Raw genomic sequence first — 24,995 nt, 5'->3', positions numbered from 1 at the left:
GCAGATTGCTTGAAATTTTTTATTTAATGAAGTGCTTTTGATGTCACATATTCCTAGGCCCTTATGCATTGAAAACCTCGAAACAATGAAAGCACGCTCAATGTCTCACTCAATTTAAGAAAGTATTGTGGGGAAATGTGAAGGGAAATGGGTATCACATGTTTCAATTCAGGTGACGGATATCATTGACCTTTAAGAAAGTTTGCTGCTTCCATGAAAAAACAGTGTGCGTTTGCCGAGCTCACTGTCTGTGCTAAGTGCAAACGCAAGCAAAAAATTACATACTTTTTTTGCTGTTGAATAATGTCATCTTCATGTATGTTCAAACTGTTTTTGTTTTAATGAAGTTTTTGTTTTCATGAAATTATTCTCAGGTCCCATCGACTTTGTTAGATCGTGGTTTAACTTTATGACAGTGCATTGCTTAAGTGCATGGTACCATGTGTGAGCACGCTCCATAAAAAGGTTCCCTAATGTTGCTATTCTGCTTTGGTCTTCTGCTCATTCTTGGCTATTGTCCTCAGGAGAGTGTCAGCAGCAGTGCACGTGGTTCCATCAGTGCAGCCTTCCGGCCCCAAAGCACAGAGCCTAGCAGCTTTCTTGACCATTCGGCCGCATCCTCACGCAAGAACTCCCTCTGTGCCCAGGATGGAAGGTGCAACAACCGTAGCTCAGTGAGCATTTTTTTTACATATATTGCATCTGATGTCTTTGTCAGTTTTTCTTCTTTCTTTTTCTTTTTTTTTTTTATTGGGCACTAGTGATTTGTGTTCGTAAGATTCATGCACTCGTCGAAAGTGTATGCCAACTTGTCTACGTGCTAGAAATAGTGAAATGTGGAAATGTGAATGCAGCAAACTGTCTGTAGTACACTGCTCAAAATTTCCAAAAATGTTTGTCAAAGCAGAAATAAGTGTAACAGTGCAGTCAAACCTTGATATAACGAAGTTCAGGGTGTCTACCAACTGGAAAAACCGGGAAAACCAGGAATTTTCTGGGATATTTAGTATGGAAAAACTCACGGAAAACTCAAATTTGTGCTTCTATCAGGGAAAATTAGCTGTAATTTTATTGAAAGGGAACGAAAGTCGCGGTAATGCTGGCTGGAGTAACAGAGAGTAATCGTAACGAATGGCCTTTGACGCCGCGTCGTCGGTTGGAGGAGTTGCCAGAGTACACTCTACGAGCGACTTTCCGGACGGACGGCTTCGCGGCACCACTACGTACCCCATAGGATCAATGTATAAGAACGTCTGAAATTTCAGAACCCTCCGCCGTCCGAAACGGCATTAATAAAAGCATGAATAAAAGCCACAACCGCCGCCATTTTAGTAACCTCATCGCCTCGAGCCGGCACACTCGCACGCAGATCCGCTGGCAGCCGTAGCCACCACCACGGCAATGCTAGGCCTAGCTGCTTCGAGGTTCGGTATTAAGCTTCTTGCTGTTCTGTGCCGTGTTTTTCATTGAAATATTTTGCCGCTGTCAGCAATGGCACCGACACCGCCTTTGTGATCATCGCGATTGGCTTCGAAGCTCAGAAAGTATGGCGCGTTGCATAATGCCGGTTCCCAAAACTCAGCTTTGCCTCAATACGTAAGTGTTACGTAAGTGTTACGATCGGGAAAACGGAACAGTTTTGCTGTAGGTGCTTTGCATGATCACTGGGCAATTTTTCCCCAAGGTGTGCAGCCGTGAAGTTTGCAAAACGAGAGTTTTTCGGCGCACCGTTGTTGACAACAGTGTGCTAATTGTACAGTTCAAGTGTCGCTGTTCACACACCATCGCGTCCGTGCCATTCACAAATGTCTAGAAACAAAATTCAGTGACGCTACCATGCATTTAGACTGTTTGTCTAAAGTTGGATGGCGCGAATCAAGCATGACTGGCTTGAGAAAATCGCTGGGAAAACACCAGCTTGTATTGACCTGCCATGTTGACAGCCTGACTCGCCGCTGGCAATGCTCTTATTTTTCGTGTTTTCGGCAAGTTATTGGTCGATTTGCACCGTGAAAAGTGAAACGAAGCTAGGGGCAGTGTTTTATTGCAATGCAGACTGATTATGGCGAGCGGCAAGCAAATTTGTAGACCGGCTTCCTTAAAGTCGTCTTGCGGATTTTTTATGTAGCTCCTTGCTTCGAATGACGCCTGTAATCAAAGAGGCACTTCTTTTGTGCTTTTCAATACGTTTCAGCACCAGAAGTGCTCTTTAGAGCAGTAAAACTTTTCATCGAACGCACCCGATGAAATGCTATGGCACAAGTCTGCCCGTGGTCTTTTGGCCACTTTTCGGCATCCAAGAGACCATGGTTTTCGGGCATCGCAAAGCATCAGAAAAACTTTATTTTCGTGTGGATTCTATCACTGGGGACACCAGCGATGCGATTGCGACAGAGATTAACAGTTCAGGCGCACTGCATTATTGAATTTGACAGCTTTCGTTCGCTCCACAGTAAACAGCTGGGAGCACTCTGCACTCACTTGGTACCTGTTACTAGGCAGTCGTGGGTCATTGGTTTGATACTTTTGTGGCCTGTTTTGGGCCTGCATGAGACTAATTCGTCAGCGGTATTGATTTGACGCTGCATGCGCAAAAGGGTCGCCGCTGCTTGGCAGCCGGGATGCCTTCGCTCGCCACTTTGCTCTAGGCCAGTTAAGCTCTTCGTGCGCTTTGAGTAATCTGGCTTAAAATGCATGTGTTTGGGTTGGGACCGGTAGAAATTTCGAATAAAGCACTATTTCGAGTAAAGCGATTTTGTTATAACGAGGGATTGCTGTATACGAGTATTCATCCTGAGCAAAAAGAAAGTTACATTTTTACAAGAAGGGCATTGATGGCGACAATAAAGAGTCATTTACACAAAGTAAAGTTTGTAGTCTTATCAGTGTCTTGTGCTCAGGCAAACATGAACAGATCCCACTCTGTGACTACAAACTCACTGTCGCAATGCGAGCAAAGGCTTCGCGTCATGTCTCGGAAACTTGAGATTATGCCACCGCCAACACTGGATGCACGGGAACATAATGCGCATTAAAGCACCAACCATATTGGCTCGACCTTTGCACTTGCCGCAGATTACCTTCAAGATACTGTGTGTGGCCTGCATGCGAGGAGATAGGTGCATGTTCCTGCCCACTCTAGCACGTGTGTAGTCACACTACCACGCATTCACTCCCTGCTCATCCCCCCCCTTGCACAGAAGGATTCTTCAGCTCTCATGTTTCTCAAGCACTGTGAGCTACCATGTGCCCCACACCTCCGCAAGTTGTTTACTAACAGGAAAAATGGCACAGAGGTGTTTCCTGCCTTTGAGGACTTTTTTGCTGCTCAAAATTTTAATGCGGAAGGACGCTTGAAATAACTTATGCTTCGACCAACTTTCTTTTTCCTTTCTTTTTTTTTTTTTGCCAGATTTACTAGCCATACAGGCTCCAAGTACATGACTGAAATGGCTGAACACTTCGTTAATTCGTAACTGTGTCACAAAATTAATTAAATCACAAAAAAAAAACATGGTTTTGAAGGCATCTAAGATTGGGAAACGAAAATAGTTTGTGAAATTGTGAATTTTTATAAATTGAGGTTTATTATATCGATAGTTTACCCCACTACACTGTAGTGCAGTGCTTATAATTTGCTGGGTCACAACAGTGTAGCACTTGGTTGCTGTTCAAGGTCAGTTGGCTTCCCATAAATGCTGTGTGTTATCATTTAATTTTGTAGGACAATACACCATTTGGAAGTGGTGAACACTTGAACAGACACCCAGGAGACTCATTGAGAGCAGATGACATCACAACGTCTTCATCTGGTGAGCATGGCAATTTTACAAGTAATTGCATTGTTATGGCAGTGTTTACTGGACAGGAGAAGCTAGGTACCACAGGTCCTGCTGTTGTCATAATCTTGGGACAGGGGAAGCTAGATACCACAGTCATGAGAATACAGAGAGCATTTTTTATCAAGCCATTTTGTAATGAAAAGGACTCCATGCAGAATTGTCATGAAGAATTTTATAGCTGGTGAACTTAATTGCCATATGTCTGGCCATTTACCAGGCTTCTTCAAGCCTAATTTCTTATGTGAAATTGAATGTGAGTATTAGTGGCAACGTGGGGTTGACCTGTTTAACACAGGCCACATGCATTCTTCCAAAGCTGCACACTCCCACAAGACATGCTTTGCTTTGGCAGCAGATCTGCAACTGTGTTTTGAAAGGTTCAGTCTCCCGCTGTCATTTGCCGATCGGTGTATTGGATTTTCGCAAGTATATCTGTGTATTTTTGGCTGCCAACTCTTTGTGTTAGCCGAAAAAATTTGAAACTGGGTCAATTGTGCATGGCTGAAACAGTGCAAAAGGTGAATTCACTTTTTTGCACAGACAACTGGTGGGACTTTCTCTTTAACTTTTGCACGCTGGGCCTGCATGTCAGAATAGAAGTTTATCATCCCCAATTCCCCACTGTATAAGTATGGCACTGCTAAAGTATGTGTTTACTGAAAAGGAAAAAAAATTCAGATCAAAGTATTTTTTTTGTACCTGGTCATTACCTTAATGTGCTCTTCTTCATCTTGCAGACATTTATGGAAATAACAGCCCTGTGGATGCTTCTCCACAGAGAGATGACAGAGGCTCTTTCGATCGCAGTTCTCTTGTGGATCATCGTTTCAGTGAGTCTGCATAACACCTCTGCTTTTCCTTCGCACAAAACTTCATTGTGTAAAGAAATAGTAAAGCAGAAACCTGGTACACCGTTTATTTGTCTGTAACAGCTGACTAATATTCTGGGCTAATCAGTAATTTATAATGTAGTGACTGCCTCCTGCTTCTCTGGGCATCAGGTTTTCTAGTGCTATTAGTTTCAAGCTTACGACATCGTTTCTCAAATATTAATCTGGGTTCAAGTGCAAATTTCTTTTGAAGGAAAGAGGGAGGGTGTGTGTGAGTTGTGTGGCTGAGTACAAAGATGTCGGGAGTCCTATTTTGAAGCTTTTCTGTTTAGTCTGACATGCTTATGGTGTGCTGTTGAGAATACGAAATTGGCTCCGGTCTTTTTCGATTCAGGCCTGACTGACATGTCTCAGCACGCACCACCACTGCCCTACCAACAGCAGCCACCACCGCAGATGAATGTGATCCCTTCCTCTGGCAGCATCGACCATTCAAATGAGTCATCAGACATGTTCCGGGGGCTACTCAATGCCAAGAAGCTCGTCCTCTCAAAATTGACGAGCATCGACTCTGAGGTACGACAAATGAATGCAACCCGCAATGCTTTTCTCTCGCCTTTCTCTGCCATCTTGGCCTTTCATTTTTCCATATGGTCTGTCTGTTGTGTCCTTTTCCTGCTACTTGTCAGCCTTGTGGTGAGGTGTGCATGCTTATCTTTAGCACTGAGCTTGTTCTCTGGGTCTGGAGTTGAGAGCTGCCAGGCTTCTTTTGAAACAATGAACTTCAAGCAGCAAGCTGTGGTTCTTCAGAAACTTTCGTTTTCTTTACCTACTGGCTTATCCTACTGAAGTATTGTGTGTTTGGACAGGCAAGAAAGACGAGAAATTGTCGCTCTTTACTCACGATCTGACTCTGGTACAAAAAACTGGAATGCACACTATTAAAGGGATTCTGAACCAACCCTTGGGCTTGGTGAAAAATATTCACTGACGATTATGATACTCCTTAATGCGAAATTTGAGCGTTGCTCTATGTGTGTTTTCATTTCGCAATATATTGGCTGGCGTGGACAATCGGTCCCATGTAGCACGTTGCAAACAGAGCAAAGTGAGGCGCCACTGCCTCGCTAATCTGGAGATCGTGAGAGCCAGTGCATGGGGCCAGTGCGTGGGTGACGCGTGGGCACGATTCACAGAAGCTGCCAACAAGCCTCCCAGACAACTCGTTACTAGGGTGCCATCTCATAGCCACCATCGCCGCACTACACTTTTCACACTTTTACCATACCCTTCTTTGCATTCTGCCTCATGGTTCCACTGCACCCTCCTGTCTGCTTTCCTCCCTCATGTCTCCTCCTCTCTTTCAGCGCTTTTTTCGTCTCCCGCTGTGCGCCACATTTGCTCTTGTCTTTCTCTGTGCTTGTTCTCTCAGTTACACTGGGAATGCCGATGCTCATCGCAGGCATGGCCACCTAAAAGCTGCGCTTTAAAACACAGTCCACAGATAACATACGCTGCTGTGAACATCTCAGCCAAATTTTGCAGCCATGCGCGGTGTATGGAGTTCGCAAGCGGAGCACGAGATCACCTTTTTTTCAAACATTCTCTTTTCAAACGAGGCCATCTCCTCACCGGTTTTGCATCTCCTCACTGGTGGCTTGCATTTGTTGCCATATGCAAGATTCGCATAGATGGCTGCTCTTGGCTGATACAGTAAAACCTCATTAATTTGGCTCTTGTTAATTCAGGAAATTGGATAATTCAACACGTTCTTTGGCTCCGGCAGGCGCACAGATTATTTAATGGAGTCAAACTCCTTAATTTGGACGTGCTTGGCAGCACATCAATTCATTCGGACAACTCTCGGAGGTGAACAAGCGCAGAGCACTGAAAATGTGCAACAAGAAAGAGCAAGAATGGCCCTAGCATCCAACTGAAATGAAGCAGCAGAGTCCACATAGCCGTAGTTATCAGCAGAAATAGTATGTGAACGATAGGAACCCCGGAACGCTTCATGCCTATTTGTGCCTTTGTAGCTTTTATTCTTGCGGTTACTGTTGCTCATAACACCGCATCGGCCGCAAGCCTTCATAACTGCATAGTTACCATTTGTGATCTCATAGGTAGTGACCACAGTTTTGTCTGCAGTGTTAGCGACAAACAGTAGTTTCATTTTGACTCATTGCAACGCCTGGGCTCGCAATGCCACAAACATGGCGGTAGCTGTCAAGGATGAAAATGTCGGTTGCATGACGATTTAAGGGTGTTTAATTCACTGCACTTCCTCAGTCTGTTACTGCATATATTTATTGACACAGTTTAATAAACACACCGAAGTAAGCGAAAAATTGCGTTTCGAATTTCAGTAAGAATGATATAAGTTCCGAAAGAAGGTGACTATCGTGTGCTCATGCTCGGCCGCGGCCACCTACAGCCGAGCGTGAAGAATAAACTTTGGCCACACTGTAGCCATTAGGTCTCACTAGTATTGAATAGTTTTGAAAGCTCAACTAGCATCAAACCTTGCGAAACTTAAGGTCAGACCACACGTACACTCGCCAGTGCGCGCTCACTCCTGGCTGCTCCTGGCAGGTCACTTCGTATTGAGCTTTTGACAGTGCTTCAAGATGTGCAATTTGGATGTGGCTACTATCTGCCACTCAAACTGGTGCAGGACAAAGCTGATTCACACCACGTAGCACAGCCAGACTGAAGTGCACGAGTGCTAGTGCGCACTCCAGTCCTATTGTGCACATAGTAAACATTGCACACGTAGCATGTAGCTACATCTGCTACGTGGTGTAGATACTGAGGCCCCCACGGAGTGTCGCAACAAGCCCACTCGCTTTGAGGCCCCTCTGTAGCAAGCCCTCACTCAGCTTTCTGAAGACAACCACATGCTCTGAGTGGTCTCTGCGGGCGACATGACTCCAGGCGCGTAGTGAACCGGCCTGAGTGCCCGTGAACTCAGCTGCAAATTGAGGGATAGCCTTCGAGTTTGGTGCATTGTAGACGCTGAAATATATATAGGTGCCTGACCTAATATTTTGGCCAGAAAATGTGAAAAATGTGGCAATGACTTGCTGCCCATAATCATAGAAAAAAGCAGTGTTGCATTCCACAAATGATGTGCTGATGTTAAGTTCTGTTGAGGACAGATCTCATTGATGTTGAGTTCTATTAAGTCTGCTATGTCACTAACTTTTCCTGATTTCAACTTCATCTGCATCAATATAGACAGTGCAGCTACGTGCTGATAGGTCATCACAAATGCCTCTGCAGATGTCTTGCATCTTCAGTAGACCCTGCTCATCAGTTATGTGCCTCCTATAGGGCAGATCGTGCTGACCCCTCCGCACCCTTGAAGATACTTGGGGATAGCACCCTAAGAAACATTGTTGTAGCGTAAAGGCTTGTCCTGACTTCCTGTCCGAAATTTGATGCTGGAGAATGATGGACATGATTTGATTTCACTTAGTTTACCTTGTACAGTGCAGCAAGTAGGTACTTTGCCAAATCCAGTGAAAGCTTTTTTTCTGGCAACACGTTATTGGCTCCTTTTGCATGTCTTATTCATTGTCACAGCTTCTTGTACCTAAGTGGTATTTCCTAACTTGGCACACGTGCCTTGTGAGCAAAGCATGCTTATTTTCAGACTTTTTGCTTTTTTTTCCCCTCTACATTTGGAGGTGCCTTTTGCACTGTTATCACTGTGGCTTTTGGTGCTGTGAAAAGTTGGTGCAACACTGTCTTTGTAACCACCCAGTGATCTCTTTTACACATGATCACACCAAGGCTTACTTTTCTTGCATGGTCTTTGTCTTGTGGCACCTCATCTTTGTCTCTTCCTTTGTTTCTGACTTGAGAAAGAGGGAGAGAGCGAAAAAAAACTTTTGTTATGTCGTGCACACTTTTTGGAAAAAGCACCTCTTTTTCACTGCAGCTTTCCTGCACACTATGTGATAATTTAATAAATTATTGGCACCTCAATTAAGATGCTGGTCGTTGAATATGTGTGGGGTACTCAAGTAAGCTTTTTTTTTACTTATATTGCTGTACTTTCCCATAGTAAGCATGTAATAAACTCTGTTCTGAGAGTAGTACCTGTAGAAAATATTTTGGGTGTTGGATGCATGGAGTACTGGTACAGTTTTGACTGCATTATCTGCTCTGATGGTTAGAATCTCGTGACTCTGTTAGAAAAATCCAGTTACCTAACATTTACATATATGAAACAGGCATATTATCACACTAAAGCATCAATGCATCCAATTGAACTAATGGTGTGCCACTTCGGCTTTCTTGTACACGTAGAATAAGCATTGCTGTGGAACACAAATTGCTCCAAAATTCCAACTTCTCATTTTTGTTTGATGTTATTACTTTTGATTCTATTATTGGGCACAATATTTGTACAGTTAGTTGAACCTTGTTTAACAAAACAGGATATAATGATAGCGTCACATTGTGGCAACAGTAGACATATAAAAAAGAAATATGCATGTGCCAATGTAATCGATATAACAAAATGAAATTACTCTTCAAATCCCCATAGAAATACATAATCTATCACCTTGTTTTAATGAAGTTAAACTTCCTCACACAATGATATTAATGGGCTATTTCTTTCGATGCAAAAAGTAATGCAGAAAGTAACATCGTTGGAGGCCTTTATTTTAGCAGCAGGAAAGTCACAACTAGCATTGCAGAGAGTGTTCCAGCACTGCAAGTGTTACGTTGGGACAGTAGACCAGCATTTTTCGGCTACGTTGTGAATACCTGTACAGTGAGACCTCAATTAACCATTCCTTCTTTATGTGATGGCACTTACTTTGCCAAGGATTAACATGGGCCAAGAAAATAGCTACAAACAATGCTTTATAATATGATAGGTTGCACTGTTTTAGATCACTATGGACCAGCATCGTACAACATTCTGTAGCTACCACTGCAAACCTGAGTTTAGGTGCTGGCGTAGGAGCGAGGCTCTGGCCTTGCGATTGCATCAAGGTCATAGTAGATGATGAAGCAAACAAAGGGAGTCGGGCATTGCCCCGTGAGAGTCCAATGCACTGTCGCCTGCTTAGTACGCCTCCAAAGGACAAACAAGCTACTTCAGTCCCCTGTAAGGTGTGCTTTTTCTCAAAAGGACTTGTAGAGGGCCTAGTTGGTGCATGCTTGACATTATTAAAGAGAGCAAAAAACACGCGCCATGAAAGAGAAGGGGGTGGACACAGGACAAGCACTATTCTCAACTGTTTATTTCACAATATTGTCATGTAATATACATATAGGTACACATGATATGCGCATGCGCAGATGTGTTAATGAGAGCAGGAAAAAGGAAAAGTTTGACTATTTGCTACAGTCAAAGCCACATATAATGATCCCAGATATAATGTTTTAGAGGTTATAACGAACATACTTCACTGCATTTACGATTTTCCAACCCTGCGCAATGAAACTGCACCCTGATATGACGAATGTTTTCAACAGGGCTGTACTGTTACAACAAACACTTCAAAAACAGTTGTGCTAAAAGGAGGGAGTACACAAAGTTCTGAAGCACGGAATTGTGACCAAAGTGGGCGCATGGCAGCATGCCCCCTGCTCCAATCCAACAGCGACAAAGATACGACCGCCAAGCTGAGCGAGCACCGCGTACAGATTTCAGTAGCCACGAGGAAAGTAGCTCGCTTTCAACTCTTTCAGCTATGCTAGACTAACCATGCTTTCAAAGCATGTCTCCAGCATGCTTCAGGGTGAGGCACAATGGCAGCACTTTAGTTTCTGTGCAGTTCTCCATGGCGGCACCGTGTGCAATATCGCGAGGTCACGATAGCGGCACTCTCCTTTAGATTCGGTGGGCATTACTACGCCGTTAGCGGGAGATTGCGGTTCATCAATGCTTTGTTTATGTTGTTGCTGCTAAACATAGCAATGGCCATTCTACCTTTCAGACTTCATACTTTTTTGATCAACACTGAAAATGTGAAAGTTCGCACCTCTCCATGCGTGTGGCTGACACTGAAATCGTAATGGCAAGACCTCTGCAAAATGCTGGCATGCCGCAGCAGTTTCCGCTTCCAGCCCACTAGAATGCTTTGCTATCGTATTCAGAATCTACTCATGCCCCGCTGATAGTAGAATATATAACAAGCTCTCAAAGAAAAAATTGCATCAGCTGCGCTCGTAGTTTTGAAATGACAGGTGATCAAAACTGGCCAGGCGCCATTTCGAAAGAGCTATGATGCTGCACTTTGTTGTTTAGATGACATTACGGAAACATTCTTTTAGATGTGATGAAGTGCCGGGAACAAAAAGTAAGCTACTAAAGGTACGATTTTAGGACCCAAATGGTGTCGAATCTTAACTACCGTTGCTAGCTTCAGTGTCCTTAATTTGTGCTTGTTTTGAAGGGTGAGCCCACATATAATGAACTACTGATACAACGATCACTTTTCACGGAACCATTGAGTTCATTATAAACGGGTTTGAATGTGTACATCTTGAGGAATCTTATTTCTTTTGTGCACAGATAAACAGAAGGCTCATCTACGCAGCCCTTTCCTCTTTTGAGCCTTCTGTTTCTTTGTACTTGAAAGAAGTCAGATTCCTCAAGATGTGTATCACACAGCAAAACATTTCATTTTTTCTGTTTCCATTCATGCATCTGTGTGTGTGCGTATCATGTATAAAGGTTTCATGGTGACATTGTGAAATATTTCAAACAATTAAGAACAGTGCTTGTCTCGTGTCCACCCCCTTTTCTTTCAAGCTACATTTGTCTTTTAAGCATTAGTAATGTCAAATGTGCTTTTCCTCAGTGTGTGTTCCATGTTGGTGCTGCTTTGACTGACTGCATTTGCTTCTTGAGTGGGGAGATATGCTTCTGAGACACTGCTGAGCTCGTCTGCATGGCTTTCTGCTTAGGATTTTCCAGCATTTCCACTCTTGTAACAAGCCAGATGGTTCTTCATTTCTTTCTAAATTGTATAAAGAACAACCAGTGGTAGCTAAAGAAGTGTGAAGTTGATGGTATCAGCAAACTGGGAAATTTGTCATTGGTACATGTGTTCCATCTCTCTTCTTCACCTTGTGCTTCATTCTGAGTGCCTTTTCAAAGATGAACGAGCGCCACGTGAAGTGGTTCGTGTTCCCACTGAAATACATTGAGTGGTTGCATTCAGGAGTGCCTCATGTACAATAGGCAGATCACTTAGAAAATGGCCCATGTGATGCAATCAGCAGCTTTTGAATGCCAAGAAATTTCATGTTGGCTTTGTGTGAGCTGTAGCTGTCATACCTTACATCACTGTGCACATGATAAATGGCCAGCCTCCACTTTTGGATGACTACACACTATGTGCAAAGAGCTACTGCTGAAAACTTCACAATCTTCATTTAGTGGATGCAATGATCTTTAGTGTGCAATCTGTTATCACCTAAAAAATAATCAGAAACCACTGAAGGCCTCAGGTACCATGCATTAAAGTATTCTTGTAAATCTGTCAATATGACACTTACTTTGTAGTCTCTTGTAATCCTAATTAAATCAGGGTCCGACAAAGTTTCACGTACTCTCATCACGTGAGGTTGGGTGCCGTATCTGTAACTGGTCTTTGCGGGTGATGTGGAACACATACATATGTGATGTTTTCAAGCATGATCTTCTTCAAGTACTATAATCAGGGCACCTCTAGTTATGTCTCAGGAATCAATCCGCAGAGCATGCTCAGCAGTCAAACTGCTGCGAACATAACCATCTGATGGCAGCCACTTCGGTATTACGACTAAGGGTCTGCGAATATTCGAAGCTTTCAAGTAATGAATAGAAGTTTGTCCCAATTCGACCTTGTATTTGAATAGTATAGTCACCATTTGTATGTGGAGATAATTTTCGAATAGTCTTTTTAATGTTTTAAAGCATCAACTGTGCACAATCTGACATAATATAAGAGCAAAAGTGCAATAAATTTCATTCCTGCAACTGCAGTACACATAAAACAAGAGAAGTTACATACGCTTAGAGCACGCTATACATCTGTCAGAGGAACCAGACTTTTCTGGCTATACCACTATCATTCACGCTCACCGAAGGGCCCTGAGTATGCGAAACTGCTTGTTTGCTTCTCATGCATCATTTGTGCTTCTAATGTGCAGCATAAGCACAGAAGCTTGCTAACATTGTGAATATACAAGGCTGTGAACATAGTTTTGTATTATTTGTTAAAACAGGTGTTCATTGTTCAAAAGGTATTCAGTTTGATACAATTCTGGCGCTATTCAATTCGTATTCAATTTGATCTCAAAAATTACTGTTCACTTCCTAAACCTTATTGAAAAAAGCCTTGAACAAGCATGAGTGACAGGATTCTGAAAGCCACTGTCATGGCACATTTGTTAGTTTGTAGCTTTGCTATTTAAATTGTAAGCAGTGATGGCGTGGCCATCATCCATTTCATGCTGGATAAGCCTGTTTTCATCATATCATTCAAGCTAAGCTGTATTGTGTTTAGTCACTTCTTGGGAGGGAGACTGCCTGGCAGATGGCTTCTCTTCCACGGTGGCATAGTTTATGTGTGCACCTTGAGTGAAATTGTTATGATGTTTGTGGCCGGAGGTGTCCCTTTCCCCTAACCCTCAACAAACACTATGATATTTTTAATGTTCACATTCTCACCACAGTACAAGTTGACTTTTGGAAAGATTAAAAAATCTAGGAATTCACTATACAGAAAATTTGATGAACTGCCTCAAATATGCAAAATGGTGGGAGCAATTTGGTTTCATATGCACAAATCCCTTTTCTTGAGAAACAAAATTTTATTCTTACTGCATGCAGTGATATTGTTGTTCTGCTGTTAGTTCTGGGTGCAGGCACATAATAATGGTTTAGGCTAAAATAATCTCTCTTGAAATGTCCCTTACAGATAACCTAGGCGTGAATTCTCTGATCTCCACCTCAGCAATTAAGAGAACAGTCATGGTTAGAGACATTTTTGAAGTCAATTCATGTTCTGTGGTCATGATGATAGAGCATTTGCATTACACTGAGATAAAGCCCTGAATTTCTCAAGTTGAGCTGTAGCAGGTTCAACATCCAGCCCACTGATGTAGGAGATATATTGTGGAGGAACGTTGTGTTTTCTTAGGTTTTGTGTATTTCACCTGTTCTCACTGTATGAGGGAGCAAATGTATTCAGCTGGGCCGGTAACTTCTGCCTGCTGTCGTTGGGCTTCCCGTCTTCATGCTTCCTATCTGGCACTTGTGTGGTGATGGGTAGAGTGAGCCCTAGTCGTAGCGCATAATGTGAAACAAGCGCCCGCTCCTGTGTCTGGGGTGGCCCTGCATAGGTGTCGGACGCCGGCACAAGCCAGGGCTCGGATTTGACGGTGCCCAGCGGCAATGTCAGCGATACAGGCAGCGTGACCATGAACCCTGCCTTCTTTCGCCAGTCGCGTGGTGGAAGCAACGCCTCCTTTCGTTCGACCGTCTCTGACAGTGAGGTGGAAGCAGGCGGCGTGAGTACCAAGCATCCTCTGCTGCTTCCTCGTAGTGGTAGTTGGCCTAATGGCATGTGGCTGCCTGGGTATAGACCGTTTGTGCATATCTTTCTAAATCTCAAGTTTGACCAGACGTGTACTTACATTTGTTTCAGTACTTTTTTTTATGTTTGTAGTTCGAGGGCATCAAAAAATAGCAGATTTGTGCAAAATCCATAACATTCTATTTTTGCTTTTTATTATTACAAAGTAGGCAAGGTGCACAAGTAAGCAATTAAATATTGTAATGCATACTCTTAGCGTGCCTCTAGTGTTAAAAAACTTTTTAAAATAGAAAAAAATTGACAGGAACTGGTCACCAATCCCTGTGGAAATTGCGCTGATCATCGTAAGCCGCTGATGACTTAATTTTTCACTTGATACATGTCACGTTTGTCCACTATAAAAACATCTCGCATATATTGCAACCTTCTTAGAGGGGTGCTAGTTGTGTTTGCATTTGTGAACTTATCGGACCCCTGCAAAGGGGGCAGTACTTACTGAAGCATTGAAAGGTGAGAATGAGTACTTCAGCCTTATCGTTGTTATTAGTGAATAAATGCTTCTACACTATGCTGTCTAGTGTCAAGCTACTTTTAATGATGGAAACAACATAACATGAAACCTCTCTTATCAGTGTTTACAGCTTGTACATTGCTTTAAAGGGTTCCTCACCGGCTTCAGGCATTGCAAACAGACATGTGCAGCACTTAGATACCAGAAGTGCCACTCACACCGCCAGCAAGACAAAGTCATGTGCTTGTTGCCTGAAACACACAGACAGCCAGCAACAGTGCAAACAACTTGGGGATTTCCGAGAGACAATTTGTGTGTAGAAATGCCTCAGAAAATGTACCACACAGCAAGAAAGGAGCAAAAAAAAAATGCAGTATGGTGTGGGAGTTGGGACAAGAGAAAAGGAAGTGACCCTCAGTTTTGATATGAAAGGAAGCTGGAAAGGAATGTTTCTTGCATATTCTAGTTTAGGTAATAGGAAAGAGCCTCTTCTGTGGGGAGGGTATATTACCTGCGTGCCTCCTCGCAACCCATAATTTCATTTGTTTTTATCTTGGCTATCACTGAACCCTTTTCGAAAATTTTTATAGGAAAATGATTCCTCGGTTGCGCTTGACAAGTTTTACTGTATAACCAAAATTTCCAGTCGGTTCTAATGAGGGGCCCTTCAAGGCATTGCCAGTTCTGCATGCCAGTCCTTGAGAATTGTCACGGTACAGTGCAAAGTAGGATATCGTCCCCGACCTTGTGATAGAGGAATTGCAACACTTTCATGGCTTATCCTTCTGTATGAGCAGACTCTTCTGACAGGTCCTTTAGGGCACCAGATTGATATGTTACCTAATTGATGATGGTTCATCTTTTGTTGAAGCAGCAAGCACTATACACAAGGTAGAAGGAATTACAGCAATATGCCATCATCTTTCTTTCTCACTTGTATGCTGTGCACACTGCTTCAATCAAAGACAATTGGAGAATGCTCTAGCTATGGTGTGGAGCAACACAGTGGGAAATAACATGACATTGTCTGCCTGTTGATGTAACATAGAAAGATTTTAGCGCACTGGTGCCTGGCATTTATGCCTGCACTGTGCAGTGCATTTTTATTTGCTGTTGCAGTGTCTTGTTTGTTGTGTAAGCAACCAAAGTAGCACCATTGATGCTGTGAACAGCTTACATTGTAATCACAATTTTTTATTGTTCATTGTGTGGGTATAAAAAGAAATCCCCTATTTGGTACCATACAGTTCTGGTGGTGTGTAGTGAGTAGATGGTAGTCATTTTCGTTTTCTTAAAAATTTAGGTTACAACATTATTGGTGCTTTTTCCAATTATTTGCCCTGCATATTACTGCATGTGTGTGTTGTGTGCTTGTGTATGTGTGTGTTGCATTAATACAATGTTTTGTACCACTATTATGCTAGAGAGAATTTTCCTCTCTGAAAACTTAGGCCCGCTTCTTGGCATGCACTTTTCACACTTTGGCTTTGGTCTCATGGCATGGCAAGAATGTGAAAGCACATTACAGGTCCAGGTTAACATGAGAAAGCTAGCAGTGGCAGAAGACATGGCACACGCATAAGTGAAGCACAGTAGCCCAAAGAATGCATCCTGTCCTGGCCTGCAAAAGCAATCAAAGCACAGGCAAGCTCATTGCAGTAGTCTAGCTTTTTGAAGCCCAGTAAAATGTCAACGAACACACATGACCTTGTGTCTGAGCTACTCGTGCTGTAATGAATATGAATGCCAGTCTTTCATTCGATAAGCTCACTGAATATTTGTTCAGGCAAGGGTGCCTGCTGAAGGCTAATGAAAATAGAACTTGCATCAGTGTACAGGGTTATATGTGTGAGCAGTTTGTAGTGCTTAATTTTGAACAAAAACTGAAGGGGCTCTTGGTTTGATTTGAGTTCTTAGGAAAATCCCAAAATGCCATCCGTGAAAACCTTGGGCTTCTCGGAATCTATTTTGAGAGCCTTTCATCCTCACCAAATTACTGCTGTCTTTGAGGCAGCCATTTTAATTCTCACACTCATCTTTTTGTGTGAGGTGTACACTGCTCTTGAGCAGCAAGTGAAGTGAATGGGAGGTGACAAACAGACGAGTGGTGGCAGAGGGCAAACCAAATTGTTTCACATGGTTGCACTTGCCATGACATGTTATTTTCTCGTGTTGACCTGGTTTCTGACTGTCATGATCATTGACTGATACTGCTAATCGCACTTCCTTGTGAGCAGAGTGCGCAAAAGGCACATCAGGTCATTATCGCAAAGGAATATATGAGAAATTTTTTTCTATAACCGCAATAGGAGCAGAATGATCTTCAATGAAAAGGGTTGGCAGTTATTGAGCTGCAGTGAAGGTGCTTGTGAGTGCCTCAAGACACATAAAACATTTGATGATCCTGGTTTGTAGTATGGGTTCCTCTCCTTCCTTCCTACCCTCTCCTTTGTACCACAGTTCATGATGTCACGACAGATGCGTGCCTCAAGCATCTGGAGCACCAAGAGCAGCCTTAGTGGGGGCTTTGGGTTCACCAGTGGCAGCAGGAACCCCAGCGGCAGCCAAGCAGGCCAGGGGGCGAGTCCCAGTACGCCCACTCGCTCATCTCCTCCACCACAGTGCCGCACATACATATACCAGGGATTGATCGGTGAGTGTTCATTGCTGAGCTAGAAGCCAGTCGGCATAAGCAACAACTAATTGCATGGTGTTGTGTGTGCACCCTGTTATAGTCCTTGGGGCAGTTCATTTATTAAAGGCTTGTATCTGTCCACCTTAAATGAGGTTCGTTTCACTATATATGTACATCTCCTGTTGCATCAGCACCACTCGAAAACTTTCGTTGGGGAGAGGGAACTCTTGTTCTCACCCTCTTGAACTTTCTAGAACCATAAGGTCCATAGGTAAAACATAGCTTCATGTCTCTAGTGGCTATTTCTTTCTCTGAAGAAAGCTTTACCTGAACGGCCATCCCTTATAGTCCATATGTTGTGTATGTGAAAAAATCTATATAGAACTTATTAAAAAAAAAATTTTTTTATAGAAAGCTACAGTTCTCGTAAAAATAATGCAGTGAACAGAGGGGATATATGATGTTTTGTGCTCGTTGCACTGCTGAGCTCAAGATTGCGAGCTCGATCCCGGCAGCGGCAGCTGCATTCCAATGTGGGAATAATGCAAAATCACTTGTGTACCATGCATTGTTGGGAAATGAGAAGAACCCCAGGTGGTTAAAATGAATCCAGAGCCCCCTAGAGCTTTATAGTTAGGTTAGGGTTCTGCCACATAAAACACCAGAATTTTATTTAATTAAAGCATTTTGTTGTCGTATTAGTAATTTTCTCAGACTTTTTTGAAGCTTGCACAGCTAGCGTATTGAGTTCTAAACTAACATAGTCAGTTCTGACACTTCCCTGCAATCATTACCGATAGGTTTATGCTGCGATTTTTACAGAGCTGCGCCATCATAAACAGGGTGGCTCAAAATTTTAAAACCTTATCATCTGTAAATACAGTCAAACCCACTTATAACGATACCAGTTTTAACAATATATCAGTTGTAACAATGAGAAGCTGCTGCACCATCAACTTTTGTATGTTTTCCATGGTGAAATAGTCCGCTTACTACAATGCCCCGACGTCGCATTATCGGTTATAACGATGAAGTCTGGCTGCTGGGTGTCTGAGCCGAAAGGTAGTAAAATGTGAAATCCTTGAAAAGAAAAAGAAAGAAAAATAGAAATTCAAGTCGCTGCACAATGGACCACTGCTCTACAGGCGTAACATGCTCATTTTCCAGCCAACTCCACGCACCTCTCTCCTGTCGCCCCCCTACCCTTCCAAACACAAATGGGCTCTGCCCATAGCTCTACGCCACCCCCTCCTCCGAAACACGAATGGACTGTGCCAACTGCACTCTTCGCAGATTCCTCGCATGTTGCTCTCTGGCCCCTCATTCAGCGCAGTTCTGCAAACAGCTTAATCGCTCGTATTCGTCTTTGTTGGTTCTGTCAAAATCGTTCCTGGCCACGGGGTTTCTCAGCCTCGTTTGACTCGCCGCCGAAATGGGAGATGGCTGATCTGCCCACTGATCATCAGCAATGCACGATGCTGCCGGTAAAAAGAAAGCGCACGGCTATAGATTTGGAAGCTAAGTGCTTCTAACCAATGAGGCTATCGTCGCGAACGTCTTGCATCAGGTAGCGACGGCAATGGCGGCAGCGATGACAGCGTAGGGCAGGCTGCCTCAACGTTGTCCTCACAGGAGGCCTGGCAGATGATTCAGTCCCTCTGGGGCTTCGTTTTCACAAGGAACCTTCCACTGCAGTACGTGGAGCACCTGGATGCCTATGGAAAAGGATTGTGGCAAGCTTCGCCTAGAGGATGCAAGGCTGACGGACATAAGGTTTTCTTGTGCAAGCCAGTGAGAAGCACATGGCGAGATGCTTTTGGCGATCTCGCCTCAGCGTTTCTTCTAGATTTCTCAAGCTGACAGGCTGCCGCAGCAGCCTTCTTACAATTTTTAAAAGGCCCCTTTTGGGGCCACCAAAGCAATGCCTCGGCGATGCTTGAATATCACTTGCCATCCGTGACCCCTTCTTGCAGTTGTTATAGCTGTGCCATTCTTTAATGCCGACAGCCGTGGCTGGTTACACTCAATCAGAGCACTCAGGAAGCAGTTACACAACATTATAGTTTTCTCACATCGGCTCTCCCATCCCCCTATTTTGATTTTTTCATGCAACCCGGTTATAACAATTATCGGTTATAACAATAGAATTTTCATGGCACTTAAATATTGTTATAAGTGGGTTCGAGTGTATTCAGAACTCACCAGAATTATAACATTTTGTAATTTTCATTGAGCATTCAGTTCTATAGATCAAAATTTTACTTCCCCTAGCTGCTCGAATTTGACATTTTGTTTTAAGTGTTTAATCAGAAAGCATTTATAGCTGTACCAAGAAATACAGGAAAACGAAGCATACTTCTCTTAACCTTGTTACCTGTTTGTCTTCACTTGGCAGCTAAATATTACTTGTTTGTTCTTATCGGCTTAGGCAAATTAGTTAATGTCCTAGCTATATTCTAATACAAATGGGCTGTTATAAGCAACAGCATATGGCTTCCAACTCTCAAAATTTAACCGTTCATTGTTTAAATCGAAGTTGTGATGAAGACTGTCTGAATTTTTTTTATTTCTTTTTTCTTCTTCCTTCCTTCCTTTCTATCTTTCTTCCTTTCTTTCTCTCTTTCTTTCTTTCTTTCTTTCTTTCTTTCTTACTAGTGCTGTGCTAGTAGAGCAGATCTAACCCTGCACCTTTGATCTGTTGTTGTTTAGGCAAAGAACGAGCCAGCATATGGAGTGAGCCTCAATTCTGGGAAGATGCCTTCTTCGATGCTGTTGCTCAAGAGCGTGACCTCATAGGAATGGACCAGCAGCCAGGGGTTTTGATGGAAAGGCAAGCATTCCAGATCTTCAGATTTGTGCTTCTTCTGACTTAGGAAAGTGCAGCACCATGTCATTTTTGTAGCGGTTGATGAGCGGTTGATGATGATGATGAGAATAAGACAATTCAGAGGTGTATGAAAAGCAGCATTTTACATTAGAAAACACAATCGCAAAAATGCATATTATTATGTATGTGACGTGTACAGTAGAACCTCATTGATACGATCCTGTTATGTACGATTTCCCGACGCTAATGTTTGTGATCGAGAACTCAGAAAATGACCCAATAATGTTACGCTTCTTTTGTACCGGTTCAAACTTTCCTGGAAAGCATGATCTTTTGGCATCAATGTTCATTACCTTGCCCAACTCCGATCGTATGATATGTTTTCAAGCTGCTAGATATCATGTAAGCAAAAAAGCCACGAGGCATGTGCAGTCGAATACAGCAGCCACTGCTGCAGCAGCTTCCCCACAATACTTGTCCACCGCACACATAGTTTCTCATTCTAATACGAGCAAATGTCATCCCGGGTCTTCGCCTTCTGTATTCACAGCTATCGCTGCCAACCCTATTGCAATAAGCATCTTCACTTACCTTTCACAGAGTGTGGGGCGTAGTACCATTAGAAGCGTTCTGCAAGCCATAACCCAAACTCGCTGCCAGGCAGCGTGTAGTGAGCATCATGTTTCACTCTGGCCGCATCATAGTTATTCCAAATTTGCCTAGCAGTTTGATTTCGTTTAGGTTTGTGGTCGCCGTTTTAAAACACCACGCAATAGGAAAATGGCTGTACGTCTTGGGTTGCTAGGGCCCCGCCAGCTTGACGTGCGTTGGCATCTCATGGCCCCAACGGTTCAAGCCAAGTGGGCACATCAAAACTTACTACCAAAATGCCCCCCCTCAAAGAAGTTGCTAATCCAGGCTGATTTCGAGGAACGACGCAAATGTAAGCTAGCCAAAGCTGCAAAAATGACGATGTGCATCTCAGGCTACATCAGTGTCTCATGCTGCAACCGTTCGCACAACACTTTGCATTACATAGATGTCAACTAGAGTTGAGTTTCACATTTTTAGTGACAGCGGATCGTATGTTCTCGCGATTAGTTTGTTTTTCTCACATCTTCAAGGTGTCTACCAACCGGGAAAACCAGGAATCCTGAGGGATTTTCAATAGTCTGGAAGAACTCAGGGAAAACTCAGGGAATTTAATTGTGCTTCTATCAGGGAAAATTAGCTGTAATTTTATTGAAAGGGAAAGAAAGTTGCAGTAAAGCTGGCTCGAGTAGGAGGAGTTGCCAGTGTTTAGTCACCGACCGACTTTCCGGACGCCCGATACCACTGCAGCAACACTAGGCCTAGCTGCTTCTGCGTTTGCTATTAAGCTTCTTGCCGTTCTGTGCCTTGTTTCTCATTGAAAGAATTCGCCGCTGTCAGCATTGGCACCGACTCCGCCTTTGTGGTCCTCGCGATTGGCTTCGAAGCTCGGAAAGCGCGACGAGTTGCATAATGCCGGTTGCTGAAAGTCAGCTTCGCCTCACTACAGCAGTATAACGCGGTGAAGCGCGCGCAAATTATTGCGGTGAAGCTCAACAAGCGAGGGAAGGGGAAATCGTCACTGGACACAGTATGTATTCCTTAATTAAACGCGCGTGCACCTGCTGCCTCCTGTCACAGGATGAGCACCGATGTGCCTAATAAGTGTACTGGCAGGCCTTTCAAAGCTTTTTTCTGATGTGCTACGGCAGTAAAGACATGCAGTGGCGTACCAACTATTTCTAGAGTGTGTGTGTGTGTGTGTGTGTGTAGGGGGGGAGGGGGGCAAACCGCAGACGGTCTGACATTTCGCTCTGTGTGTGTGTGTGTGTGTATGTGTCTGTGTGTATATCATCATCATCAGCATCATCATCAGCCTATTCATGTCCACTTCAGGACGAAGGCCTCTCCCTGTGATCTCCAGTTACCCCTGTCCTGCACCAACCGATTCCAAATAGCACCCGCAAATTTCCTAATTTCGTCAGTCCATCTAGTCTTCTGCCGTCCTCTACTGCACTCCCCTTCTCTTGGTACGATAGCAGTAGCTATGATAGCTGTAGCATGATAATTTCAGCTCAGTAGCTAATCAGGCTCATCAGAATCAGGCCTGAATAATCTCAGTAGCTACGATAGCAGTAGCGTAATAATTTTGAACACTTTTTCACAATTTTTTTATGCTGTATTTGATCAACATGCATTTACCATCACACATAAACTTGGCGCATTGTTCCCCTTATGTTCGCACAATTTTATCTCAGTTGTTATTGTAATTATGCAAGTGCAGCAGTCTAAGTCTTACACCGCTCCTAAAACAGACTAGCAAGGATATGGACCACTTGCATACCTATTCTACTTGAAAATGCACATTTAACCCACCCATTTGGAGCATTGCCGACACCTTATCCATACCATCAGTGGCGTAGCTAGGTCGTCTGGCACCCGGGGCCCGTAGGTCTTCTGTCACCCCCCCCCCCCCCCCCGGGTGTAGCCGGCGGAAAAAGGGGTGTCTTCAGACGTATATGACACCCCCCCCCCCTCCCCTGGCCCCTTGCACCCGGGGCCTACGCCCCCCCGGCCCCCCCTGTTGCTACGCTACTGCATACCATGCCCCTAATTTCCCCTATAAATAAACAAGATGCCTTGTTTAGCTCACCGAGAACACTGGAGAAACAAACTGCGAATCTCGTAATATCCCCTTCAGTCACAGCATAACATTTGCGAATGCAACTTATTTTTGCCATTACTGTGTAGTGGTTCCAAGGAGTAGACAGTGGACATTAGGCTTTGAGTAAATTGAACATTCTGCTCTCTTAAGGCACACCCATTCCACTTCTCAGTGAAATGTATCGCTTCAAACGGTCGCTTTCACGAAGGCATTGCTCTTTTTGACGTCCCTTCAAAGAGGGCCTTCGTGAAAGCGAAGTGGGGGTTTCGGTAGTAATCGCAAAAGATTATTTCTTCCCTTGTTGTAATTCTTGGGCCCAATAATTAACCTTTGCAAGTAATTTGAGCGCGTGATACAATATATTTATTGAAGAAACATAGCACGGCTCACTGTACAATTAATGAATATTAGTTGCTATGTATTTAAGATGGGTCACTATAAAATTCAGAGGCATTCTCCTGCCTTGACTTGCCTTTTATATGTAGTCTCCAGCACCTTGGGATAAAATTGATAGAAATAGCATCTTCGAAAATATTTGCTTCTGTATGCATTTCGTTTTTATTCATACTTGAGAATGTCTCACTATGAGTTTTACGCATTTTTTCCAATATATCTTTTTTTTTTTTCACTGTGCATTTTACTAACTGCTCCATTCTGTTTTCTTTTTGAATAAAATAAACACTACCCCTTACAATTCAAGCTGGATTAAGTGGTTTCTTTTTTAATTTTTTAGCATGCTTATTAGAGAGTGACACCATCGGGCGACATGGTGTCAGCCCGTCTCTTGACATAAAACAAAGTTCTGTGTCGCTCTGGGAATTTGGCAAAGGCACTCGAGGAAAACCTGGAGAACTCAGTGAATTTGGAAATTTCACTTTGGTAGACACCCTGAATCTTTTTCCTAAACGAATGAATGAGGTTCTACTGTACAACTATTCTGGAGCTTGGTGAACCAACACCATAATGCCATGTACATGTGTCTTACAACGAAGGTGTATATAGCTAGGATCCCGAGATTCTTTTGTGTTCGTCGAGAGAAAACTATCATCATCAATGGTTCATACCTCCGTAAGCAAGCAAAAAATGCAATGCCTCATTACCCCGCTGGCAGAGGCTACAAGCACTCAGCAAGGTGAAGCGAACAGTGCTTCCATTCTTTCGAATCACGCATACAACATACAGAACAGCATGTCAAAAACTATGATAATCAATAGCTCATAGCCCCTTGCGGCAGAGGCTACAAGTGCTCAGCAAAGTAAAGTGAACAGTGCATACATTCTTTAGAATCACACATACAACATACAGAACAGCACATGTTTCAATAAAGAACAAGCTCAAAACAAGCATCTGAACCGTATACTTGATGATAAGGTACTCATGATAGCAATGTGAAGCATTTAGCGCTTCCTGCATATGTTTCCTGCTAAAGATTACTGTTGTGCAAGCTGCTGCAGTGACACCAGCTTGTGACATGGGGTGTGACGTCCTTTTGTGTATATAAATTTACCAGCCTAGCAACTAATTTCAATGTTGTTGCAGCACCGCCATAAGTGGTGGTATGCTGTCAAAGTTTCCATTACTCCCATTCTTATCATTACTCCAAAATATCACTACTACCATTACTCTAAAGCCATAAAGCATTGCATACCCCCCCTCAGCAGTTGTAGTGGTGTTTCTCAACAGCTTCGCTGGACATCCACTTTTGCAGGGCGGGGATGGTGAGTATTTTTATTTAAGCACATTTCAATGAGCAAGCACACTCAATTTTATAAAAAGGTTGCTGGCTCCTATTACAAACACTGCTCTTCCTAAGCAATTTGTCATGTTCGTAGGATATTTAATGGCTGTGCTGACACAGCGATGTTGGTAGGGCTCACAGGGTGCACATGGTAACTGATGCCATTTCCAAAGTATATACTGCTGACTTATTGACAGTGGTTGGCTTGGAGAGTTCAGCCTGGTGCTTGCGTGTCAGCTGAAACTAGTGAAGTTGTGGGGATGCGCGACTCTCACGCGTCCCCTTGTGTGTTGTTTTCCCCGCATGTCTTGCATCTTCTGTAATCTGGCTTCTCCGCGTAGCTTACTGCCGGCGGTGGTCGGTCTG

The 24,995-nt window shown here is 43.4% G+C and overlaps 1 protein-coding gene across 6 annotated transcripts in view; it reads left to right on the top strand.

The window, feature by feature from the left end:
- Rab3-GEF (Rab3 GDP-GTP exchange factor) overlaps positions 1-24,995 on the top strand; it is a 128,515-nt gene that overhangs the window by 63,561 nt on the left and 39,959 nt on the right. For 5 of the 6 annotated variants that reach the window (XR_012827381.1, XM_075689544.1, XM_075689545.1 and 2 more), the window contains 7 exons: positions 525-674; positions 3,725-3,812; positions 4,580-4,672; positions 5,067-5,248; positions 14,030-14,197; positions 17,195-17,387; positions 20,079-20,199. Coding sequence is in view for 5 of the 6 variants with exons in the window: in XM_075689544.1 (XP_075545659.1) it covers positions 525-674; positions 3,725-3,812; positions 4,580-4,672; positions 5,067-5,248; positions 14,030-14,197; positions 17,195-17,387; positions 20,079-20,199 (995 nt within the window). In the remaining variant the exon portion in view is untranslated. The remainder of the gene's footprint in view (positions 1-524; positions 675-3,724; positions 3,813-4,579; positions 4,673-5,066; positions 5,249-14,029; positions 14,198-17,194; positions 17,388-20,078; positions 20,200-24,995) is intronic. The other variant, XM_075689547.1, reaches the window with a different exon arrangement.

This window comes from Dermacentor variabilis, chromosome 4, assembly GCF_050947875.1.
Source record: "Dermacentor variabilis isolate Ectoservices chromosome 4, ASM5094787v1, whole genome shotgun sequence".
In the NCBI taxonomy this organism is placed as follows: domain Eukaryota; kingdom Metazoa; phylum Arthropoda; class Arachnida; order Ixodida; family Ixodidae; genus Dermacentor; species Dermacentor variabilis.
Note: the sequence above shows the minus strand (reverse complement) of the source record. Positions and strands in the feature narration are given on the sequence as shown.